This window comes from Terrapene carolina, unplaced genomic scaffold (assembly GCF_002925995.2).
Source record: "Terrapene carolina triunguis isolate 2854851 unplaced genomic scaffold, T_m_triunguis-2.0 Scaffold210, whole genome shotgun sequence".
NCBI lineage: Eukaryota > Metazoa > Chordata > Testudines > Emydidae > Terrapene > Terrapene triunguis.
Window position 1 is genome coordinate 6,724,882 of NW_020664561.1, and position 11,187 is coordinate 6,736,068.

At 45.3% G+C, this 11,187-nt stretch overlaps 1 protein-coding gene across 1 annotated transcript in view; it reads left to right on the plus strand.

The window, feature by feature from the left end:
- Positions 1-542: 542 nt before the first annotated feature.
- The window catches only part of LOC113407307 (retinoic acid receptor RXR-gamma), a 109,465-nt gene continuing 98,820 nt past the window's right edge, over positions 543-11,187 (plus strand). The window contains exon 1 of the mRNA XM_026655657.2: positions 543-698. Coding sequence (XP_026511442.1) covers positions 653-698 — 46 coding nt within the window. The 5' untranslated portion in view covers positions 543-652. The remainder of the gene's footprint in view (positions 699-11,187) is intronic.

The window sequence follows — 11,187 nt, forward strand, 5'->3', positions numbered from 1 at the left end:
TGTTGACCTCTGGTAGCAATAGCAAGGTAAAAACTACCTGTGCTTTGTCTGTCCTAGGAATTAACAGCAAGAGAGCAAATGTGCATTAGTTAGCTTTCTGCAGAGAGCCAGAGAGAGAGAGGAAGCGGTAAAAGAAGAAGAAATGTGACTGAATAGTTTATGGACCTGTGCTAAAGGTTCAAAGGCCAGCTGTTATCTCGCAGGGGGAAGCTGAGATTGGAGGGGGGCCGCAGGCATGGTTAGAAACAGACCCTGCTTTCAAGTAGCAAACTGCCCCCTCTCCCTCCCGATGACTCAGGTTTTAAAACGACTCATTCTCCAGTTCGCTTTCTCCCCCGCCCCGGCTGAGAAGATTGCAGCCCTGGCTGGTTTGTCTGGCTGTGCTGTTGGCACTGCGTTGCAACACAAAAGAGAGAGGAGCCAAAAAAGCAAACACGCGCCCATGCGCAAAAAAAAAAAAAAAAAGGCCAAAAACCCAGCCCAGGTCAAGGTCTGGGAGGTAAATTTGTAACTTGGGGCAGATTGTCGAGAAGCAGGTTATAATGTGCAAACAGGCTTCCCGATCCCTCCTCCCCTGAGGGTCCCCTTTGTCAGGGTGACTGGAGCGCCCTTCCCAGGCTAGTGAGCTGGAGGCCAGGGACACAGCTCAGAGATGCAGGTCCCCCAGTGCATGGCGACGGGCTCCTTTCCTCCTTTCCGTAAGTCCCCATCTCACCCTTTCTTAAAATGTAAAGCCGAATGATGCTGAGCTGACACTGTCAAGCCGAGCGAGCAGGGCCATACACATTGCCTTGAATCCGACTCTGCCAGGAGATGGGCTGATGAGACACAAGGGCTGCCTGGGGTCTTTACAAATAGCAACGCTCCATTGTTTTCCCTGGGGCTTTGCAACAGCATGGCTCTTCTCTGCCCTCCTGTAGCAGTCCTGGAAACCCTGCAAGTTGAGGTTTGTCGCAGTGTAACTCGGGTGCCAGCATGCAAGTTTTGGAAAGAAACAAGCTTTTGCGGCATTGGTTGCTCTGGGTTTGATTTATTTCTCCCTGATAAGCCTGGGTTCATAAAAGAACAAATGGGAGGTGAGCCTGGGCCACAGTGTTCAGTAAATGTTTTCCTCTTATAGTGCATGAACAATAACATGCATGAAAAAGAAGTGGGAATGGGATGCAATTCTGTAACGTACGCATACAGCTTGGGGCTCACACTTTGTATTAAGGCAGTCGTCCCCAACGCGGTGCCCGCGGGCACCATGGCGCCCGGCGGGGCATTTATGTGCGCCCGCCTAATGCCCAGCAGGGGAGAAAAGCTGCGGCCCCGTGCCTGCCAGGGACAGAGTACTCCGGGGCTGCGGGCGCCGGTGTTCTCTGTCCTCGCGGCTTCTCTCTTCTCTCTGGATTCATATATTATGTAATATTAAATATGATGTTTTTCGTATTATTTAATGTACAAATACAAAATAAGCCTTGAAAAATTGTTGGCGCCCGCCACACTCTTCTGAAAACATGAATGTGCTACTGGCCACAAAAAGGTTGGGGACCACTGTATTAAGGGTACATTTATAAAACAGTTTATAAAGGGTTAATGATTCATAGATGTTATGGGCATGCACAGGTGGTTGTAAGTGTAAGCCCATGCTTGCATTGCAACATTTAGTGGTGGAAACAAGTGAAGAATCAGTGGGGAGGATCCATAGTTTCTTGGTTTTGTTTTGGGGCACTCTGATTTGCTGGGGCTGGCTGGGGTGGTTCTGCTGGATGGGTCAGAATCCTCCACAAATGAGGCATGGCAGTCACTAGGCATGCTCCTGAGCTGTTTGAAGCTACTTAGGTGATTTCCATTGTGAGCATGTAGCCTGGCAAGACATGCTCAGAATTGTTCTCTGATAGAGCCAATGGGAACTCAAGGGGAAGGGGAGGAGTTTATAAATAGGAAGAGTGGGAGCCAGATTAGAGTGGAGGATTTATGGTGGGAGTAGAAATCTGTACCATAGGGATTGTATTCCAGGGACTTTACCCGTTTTGTGGGATTTAGATAGCAGGCTGCTTGCTCCCCCACCCCTCTGCAGAAGAAGAAGAAGAGGACTAAAATGGCTGTAGGCTGTGCAGATTGCAGACTGGTGTGGCAAAGGCTCAGGGGGAGTTTGAAGGAGACTGGGGGACTAGCACTTCTTTCCTCGCTTTAAAGAGATGGCATGCCCTAGAGAGAGTTTAGGCTCTGTTCCACAGAAACTGAGAAGAGAAGAGCCCCAGGGAAGTGTATGTATGTGCATGTGCTTAATTATAGTTTGCATACTCATGATAGTAACAAAACTAAAACTTGGGGGGGAAAGCCCCCTTGAAGGAGTGTAGTCAATAAGCAAGAGTTGTTATTGATAATATTCATAATTGTTTTGAGGGTTATAAGCAAACTGTTATGTATGCATAACTTTATATAGCTTTAGTAAATGTTTATCTTTAGTGATTTTGAGCCACTCTCCAGTTACATATTTAATGCTATATTATACATCAGCATGGGAAAAATTGATATGTTTTAAATCAAATTTTTAATTTAAATCTGACTTTATTTAAAACAGTTTTTAAATTTAAATTTTGTTATTAAAAATAAACCTACTTAAAATTAAATTTGAAAGTAGGACAGTCTATGTTAAGGTCTAAATTTACAATAATCTATTAAATTCATTTAAATGAAATAAAACTAATGCTAAGCAGTACCTATTTCCTTCTGAAGTTTTAAAGCAAGTCACAGCACTGATCTGGTGGAAGTCTGGCTAAGCACCTGGAACCAGAGTTTGTTGAAGAAGGATGAATTGGAGAGAGTTCACAGAAGAACCATGAGAATGATTAAAGGATTAGAAAACCTGCCTGATAGTGATAGATTCATGGTGATAGACTCAAGTGATAGAGAAGGTTAAGGGGTGACTTGATTACAATCAGACTAGATGATCACAAATGAATCCCTTCTGGCCTTGGAATCTATGAAAAAGTGCTAAACCAGCTTTTGACAGCAGTAGTCTTTTCTGCAGGTGCAGAGAGACGATTTTGTTCATCTCAGTTTATTCAATTAGTTCAGTTCAATGACTAGTTGATTCAAAGTTAAGACACTGATTGAAAGTTGAAAAAACAGGAAAGCTTGTTTTGTCCTCCCCCCTGCCCCTTTCTTCCAACCTATGAATAAAAACCTAGTATAAGGGATGTGATCTACTAGTTCTAAAATCTCAAAGGGCATGGCAACCAGAGACAATTAGTTAAATTCACTAACTACAGATAATACTTGCTTTGTTTACTAAATCAGTTAGTTTTAAATGCAAAACATATTTCGATCCTCTTTTTTCCTGATGTATCCAGCACATTTAAGGTATTTTTTATTTAACTGTTAAAAATGCTGTTTTTGACATTTTTAAATGAATTCTAATTTCTATCCAAATAAGGCTTGACACAAATCCCAAGTAAAAAATTAATAATCATCTAGTAAATAAGAAATGCATCATTCACCATTTTCTAACATAAAATATAAAAATTATGAATCTGAATAAATGTATGTAAATTATATCATTGCTTAAATAAATGTGTATAGATATACTATAGTGTCCTGGTTAGCAAAAGGTACCAAATGTAGTGTAAAAGCTTTATTTAGTTGCAAATCAATGTTTTTTAATGATTATCAACCAGTGAGTATCGACTTTTCTTTAGGAAAATAATACTAAGTACAAATTAAAACAAGATTAAAATTGATTATTTAAATCAAGTTTTCCTACTTGCTAATTTAAATCATGATTAAAATAGCTTTGATTTAAATCAATCCACCTTGTAATATGTATCAAACGCCTGGTCTGTACCCCAGCAGAGAGGTAAGCTGAGGTACAGGAAAATAGAAAAAAATATTATGCCTAGCATTACCCTGGTGCTTTTTTCAAGCCTGGTTCCCTAAGTACATCAATAGTAACTAACAATTAGTAACAATTGATCTAACTGCTTATTACACTGTCAATCATTTATTAGGGGAACAGAGTGGATGCGGTAATATCTTTTATTGGACCAACTTCTGTTGGTGAGAGAGACAATCATTTATTGACCCTTTACTAACTATTTATAAATGCACCCTAAATATATGACCCATCTTGGATCAGTAAAGGGTTCCAAATCACAGAGCTCACATGGATTGAAGCTGCAATTAAACTCACTGCTTCCTTGCTAAATCGAGTTCTGTAAACTGATGTTAATGTCAGGTTAACAAAGATATCAATGAGTGCATTGAAAGATTCATTGGTTCACAAGCTGTATGTTATGTAAACTGACTAATAGTTGTGTGACACAAGATAGTCAACAGAATTTCCTGGTGGATAATATGCAAGGTGTACATATTGTTTTCAAATCAGTACTTTATATAATGCAAACTATTGCAGTGAGTAGAGTTCACCTGTCATGCAGTGTTGTGGCTGGTTTTTCACAGATGCTAAGACTGATGGGAGCTGGTCATACAGCGGAGAACCAGGCCCTATGTCTTGTACGTTGTGTTCTAATTCCCACCTGCACAAATGGACTGCAAATCGGAGGTGTCACACTAACAAGTCAGATTCCTTCTGTGATCTGGCCCCTTTATGCTGTCCATAATCACCCTGCCTGGTTTAGAGCAGCTCTGATGCTGCTCTGAACTAGGCAGGTGTTAAACCCAGTGTAGAACTAGACTCAGAATCAAGAAGCTGCTCCTTTGGATATCCTCTCCACCTTAACTGCACCCTGTGAATACTGAACATAACTACTAGTCTGGCCATGTGATCATAGCAGCATTTTGCAGCCACTTGGCATGGCTGTAAATGGCTACACCAGGCGCAGGGCAGTGGGGAATCAGGAACAGAGGGTTGAACCGGATGCAGAATACTGTACGAAGAGTAGAACTGGGGTGAGCTGTTTGTAGGCTATGCTTTTTTGACTAAAATTCATCTGGGTTCTTGTTTGAGAACAGACTGATTTTTATGAATTTGTGTGCGATCAGTGATTGAGTGATTGCTCCGAGCAAACAAATTTCAGCCCTCGGATTGCTTACAAGCTGAGCCTGATGGGTGTATTTCCTCTTTGTTGTTACTGCTGCCTGATTAGTCACCTTAAAGATGTAAGTCCAAAATCCAGGGACTCTGACCCCACCCCATGAAATAGGCTGTGTGCTGGGTAACTCTGGAAGATAGGAGGAAGTCTGCCAGGCTGCAGAGTCAAGCAAAATTCATGATTTGTGAATATAACAGTTAGAAAAGAGAGCTAATGTGGTCTAGCGGAGAAGGCACTGGAGTGGGAGTCAAGACCCTGGGGTTCAGTCCCTGGCTCTGCAACTGATTTGCTGTGTAAGCCTGGCCAAGTCACTGTGCCTGTTTCCCTGTTTATGTAGACTGTAAGATCCTGGGCTTGTCCCTTAGCATGTGTGCAAAATACTTAGCAGCATGGGGCCCTGCTCTCAGGGCCTGCAGGTGCTACTCAATGCCAGTAATAACTGTCTAAAATCCCTCGGTACACCAGGGTGCTAGATGAATTTGTGCACAAACCGGAAAGGTGTGTCTGCATCGCTGAGTTGTTTGAGTTGCTGCAATCCTTTACGATCATTTGATAGCCGGAGACAGTGTTTCTGTTGTTCATTCACACTAACACAGTGGGGTGGTTAACGGTGGAAAACAGCCAGTTAAATTTGGGTTGGGGGGATAGGCACAGGAATCAGTAGTATTTTTGCAGGGGAGGGGGCTGGTGGTGTAAGGTTTGTAGGCCTCCCAGGAAAGTTGAGGCCAGCTTTGCCCATGAGAGCTATGAGGATGGGAGAACACCCCTGTGTTCCCTATGGATGTTTGAGTCAATCTTAGCAGCAGCAAGCTGGTCACCCACTGTGCATGTGTGGAAAAGACAAGCATCATGCTGCCAGGAGTAAGATATGTGGTATTCTGAGTGTCAAGGACCAGTGTGTTGCCATTTTGGCTTGCTACAATTCAGGGTCTTGCAGGGTTGTTTGCATTAGGTTGAGAAATCAGTGATGTGAGTCGGGTATTTTCTTGCAGTTTATTCAGTCTTCTTTCCCAGAACATAGTTGGAACAAACAACGCCAGGCAGTTTCCTTGCTGAGATCCCACTCCAGCAATCTCTGTGCCCAAGAAGCCCTCTGCCTTTTTTTTTCTCAGGATCACGCTTGCAACACCTTCTCCTGTGTCCGTCGAAGGCCTGGTCTACTCTACAGAGTTAGGGCTATGCAAGGCAGCTTTCGTCGCCCTAGCTATGGAAGTGCTGACACTTAAATGTGGTTCCCGCCAACGTAACTGCCCTGCTATGCCAACTTAATAACTCCACCTCTACGAGAGGCGCAGAGTCAATGTCGATGTAGTTAGGTCGCCACAGTGTCAGTGTTGCTTATGTCAACTGTTACTAGCTTTCAGGAGACATCCCGCAATGCCCCAGACCAACAATACAATAGATACAGGTGCTCCCGGTGAGGACACGCACTGCCGACACAAGGGCCAAAGTGTAAACACGCACAAGCGGTGTAGTTACAGTGGTGGCTATATGCCTATGTAAGTTAGATCAACTTAATTTTGTAGTGTAGACATGACCTAAGGTACTTACATGGCCCCTGTCACCAGAGTGTCTGAGCACCTCACAATCTTTCATATACTTGTCCTCACAATACCCTGGTGAGATAGGACCCTGCTGGTAATCTCATTGTACAGATGGAGAACTGAGTCATGGGAAGAGTAAGATCATACAGGAAATGATCAGAGCAGAGACTTCCTGCTCAAACACACACTGCCTGCAATTGATAACCTAGCCCTGCTTTTGCAAGTGGGGAAACCCATCAGTCCACACAGCTTAGCTCTGACCTGCCACATGGCCTATTGCTTGCTTTTAGGTGATCCCCACTGCCCCTGGCTGTTTATGCTTTCTCCTTTTGTTGAGTCTAGAGGAGGGTGTTGTCACCCATTGGCTTAATGAGGTCTGTGATGTTTTTGGATAAGACTTACCAGCCATTAGCACCTTTCAGCATAGGAAGTGATTGACAAATCTCTCTCATGAACCTGGCCTCAGACACTGGACTAAACATGAAGAAAGCAAGACATTAAAGCCAAGTCCAGTGTTTCATGCCCTGCCTCAGTCTAGTCATTTGAGTGTCCAGTGTTCCCAGTATAGGTTGAATGCTCCGTGTCTGCTTCAGCTAGTCTTTTGTTGTGTCCTGTGTTCTTAGAGATGTTCAGGTGATGTATAAACTTCCCTGTCACCATCTGAGGCAGGACACGGTGGGAGGAATATAGGCTGAGGCCTGGTCTATGCTACAAAGTTAAGTTGTTGTAAGCTGCCTTGCATCAACCTAGTTGTGCATATGTGTACGATTAAGTGGCCCATTATGCCGACATAGTAACGCCACCTCCCTGAGCAGCGTTGAGCCAAGGTGGATGTACAGAGGTAGATTCAACGCAAGTCTAGACATTGCATTACCTATGTTGACCCTAACGGTCCTCCAGCAGCTGTCCCACGATGCCTGACACTAACCGCTCTGGTCACCATTGTGAACTTCACTGCCCAGGGGTCCTGGAGTCCAGCAGCTACTCTCCCTTTAAAGCCCTGTGAATTTCTCAATTTCCTTTTCCTGATTGCCTGGCTTGGTGAGCACACCTAGCAGCTCTTCATTGTTGTGTGCAACTGCCCAGCCGACCATGCCAGCTGCACGCTCCAGCCGTGCTGCTGCCTGGAGTAGATGAGATACTGGATCTTCTGGACCTGTAGGGAGAAGAGGCTGTGCATGCACAGCTCTGGACTTGCTACAGAAATGTGGACCTCTATAAGCAGGTTCCTCGGGGGATGCAGGAAAAGGGCTATGACAGGGATCAGCAGCAGAGCCGCGTGAAAACCGAGGAGCTGCAGCAGATGTACCAGAAGGTCAAGAGGGCCAACAATTGATCCAGTGCCAAGCCACGGACCTGCTGCTTTTACAATGAGCTGTATGCCATCCTCAGGAGAGACCCCCACCACCACTCCACACAACACCTTCGATACCTCCAAGGAGCCCGAGTCATAGGACTCTGCCATGAACTGTGAAGTGGATGAGGAAAAGGAGGAGAATGGCAACTGGGGAATCCAGCTGCGCAGCAAGCCAGGATCTGTTTTTGACTCCACCAGTCAAGCACGGTTGAGCCTGATGCAGGGGAAAGAACCCCGGGTAAGTGTATACATAAATTTTCCATTACAGGGATGCTCCCCCAGCCCCTGCAAATAGCAGGACACATTAAATTGACTTTTCATTAATTTACTTGTGCTAGAGGACAGAGTGGCCTGACCAAGATAGGTAGAGTTGCTATCTGCTTTTCAGTCGCCTATAGAATTAGTCGTCGTCGTCGTCGTCCCCCGCCCCCACCTATGTGGAGCAGTTTGTTTATGCACACAGGGATGTCCCTTGAATTCTCCTGAGAGATCTTAATGAAACTTCCATGGAGGTCCTTTGCAATCCTCTCCCAAAGGTTTCTAGGGATGGCAGCTTTATTTCTTCCTCCATGGTAGGATACTTTTCCACGTCAGTCAGCGATAACTTCAGCAGGCCCCATTGCAGTATAGAAGTTAGCAGCGTATGGGTCCAGGCAGCTTCAGGACACCAGCAGCAGCTGTGCTCTCCGCACCTTTGCTACCCTCAGGAGTGAGAGATCCGCTAAAATCACCAATGCCAGTATTCAGTGCCATTGCCCTATGGTACTAGTTATAGGCCTCCAAGCAATTCCCTCCTCATTTCCCTAACCCTCTGTGGGCCATACTCACCGTGGCTGGTGCTGTGACTGGTGCCGTGCACAAGTAATCCCAAGCAGAATTGTGAATGAGCAGGTAGTGCCTAAAACTTTAGGGGAGCAAGGGAGTGAGTTCTGCCTCTTAACTTTTGCTTTCTTTCATGATGATAGTGAGAATGGTACCTGTGCAGCTGCTGCCATTGTGGCCTTGAGCCTCTTCCACCACACCTGCAGAATGCCTGAGCCAGATAAGGGGGAGAAAGAAGAGGACTTGGGATGACATGTTCAGTGAAATCCTGCAAGCCAGGGCTGCATTGGACCGTGAGCACAAGGCCTGGAGAGTGAACATTGCAGACAACCTGGAGAAGGAAAGAATGGAGAGGAGAAGCAACAGAACATAATGGGGCTTCTCCGGCAGCAAACACAGATGCTGCAGACTCTGGTGGACCTACAGGTTCAACAATCCTGGGCTCGCCTCCCTCTGCAGCCCATTGAGAACTCAATATTGGGACCTCCCTATTCCACCCTCATAGGTGTAGTTTGACTTCTATATTTGGGGGCGGGGGGGGGGAGCTCCAGCCAGGCCAATGGGGCCGTGCATGGGCGGACAAATTCTGTGTCTGCCTGAGACTTATCATGTATGTGTAGCTGAAATGGACATGAATGTTCTCTTCCCTTCATAAGTTCTTCACTCTTAATTTATTAAGTTTTAGTAAGTTTTAAATACATTTGTTTTAAAATTTAATGGTTTCTTTTTTTTTTGCACTGAATTCTGTTATAAAATACAGGTCTCTTATTTAAAACAAAACTCATCTTTATTAGTTTGCAACACCTGCTACCGAATGCTTAGCAGGCCTGAAAGTAACCAATTACTTGTTACTGATAGTGTGACACAACTCATAGGATAAGCCACAAACAAAATTAATAGAGGTATTGGCAATGTTATATTCCTACATGTACAACAATCACCACACAATTCCTAACAGGCCACAAAAGAGCAGGGCCAGGTAGAGCAGCAAAACACGTTACTATGGCTCACTGTTAAAATGCTCTTTCAAAGCCTCCTTGAGCTATATAGCTACTCAATGAGCTCTTCTAATAGCTCTTGTATTGGCTGTTTAAACTCAGCAGACAGCCACTCCACCTCTGCCCTCCACCCTGGCAGAAAGACTTTCCCCCTTTGCGTCACAGATATTATCCAGGACAAAGCAGGCAGCTATAACCATTGGACCAATAATATCCCAATCTTGGGAGTAAACAACGCCAACGTCTCTTCAAGCGACCAAAAGCACATTCAGCTGTCATTCTGCACCTGCTGAGCCAGTAGTTGAATCATACCTTGGTGCTGTCGATGGCCTGTGTATGGGTTCATGAGCCAGGGGTAGGCTGGGTTGCTCAGGATCACTACTGACACTTCAACATTCCCAATGATAATCCACCAGTCAAGAAAGAAAGTCCCTGCTTGTAGCTTTCTGAACAGTCTTGTGTTCTTGAAGATGCGAGCATCATGCATTATCCGTGACTAACCAACACTGATGTTGGTGAAGCCTCCCCAGTGATCCCCAGATACTTGTGTAACCATAGAAAAGTAGTCCGTTCTGTTGATGTACTTTATGGCAAGGTGGTCTGGTGCCATAATAGGGATGTGCATGCTGTCTAGTGCTCCACTGCAACTTGGGCATCCCATTGCTGCAAATCCATCCACTATGTCTTGCACATTGCCAAGAGTCACAGCCCTGCGTAGCAGGAAGTGATTGATGGCATTGCACACCTGCATGACAACCGCCCCTGCAGTGGATTGCCTGACTCCAAATTGATTTCTGGCTGACTGGCAGCAATCTAGCATTGCAGGTTTCCATGGTGCCACCCCCAATCGCTTCTCCACTGTCAGTGCAGCTCTCATTTTGGTATCCCTGCACTGGAGGGCTGGGGCAAGTTCGGTGCATAGATCCAGGAATGTTGCCTTGTGCATCTGGAAGTTCTGCAGCTGCTGCTCATCATCCTAACCCTGCATCACAATGCAATCTCACTAGTCAGTGCTCATTTCTCAGGCCCAGAAGTGGCGCTCCACCATTTGTAGCTGCTCTGTGAATGCCACCAACCACAACAATCTGTCCTCCAAGAAATCATTGTTCCCTGCTGATTTGGTGGTTCTTGTGGCTTTGTAAATACTACAGGATTATGCGTCCTGTGCTTGCAATGCTCATGGCAATAGTGCAGAGATATGCAGGCTCCAGGCTTCTGCTGGAGATGGTGGACAGTGAGGAGGGTCAAGTGGGGTTGTGGGATTTTGAAAAAAGGCATGAAAATTATGTGATACAGATGTCATTATGGGATGGATTGGAGACTTGCACACTGGGAAGTTGACCCCATGCTCCCAGTCACCCCTGCGCAACTCATTTTGGCCCCATTATGCATTGCCACAACTTCCCAAAAGACAGAGCACTGGACGG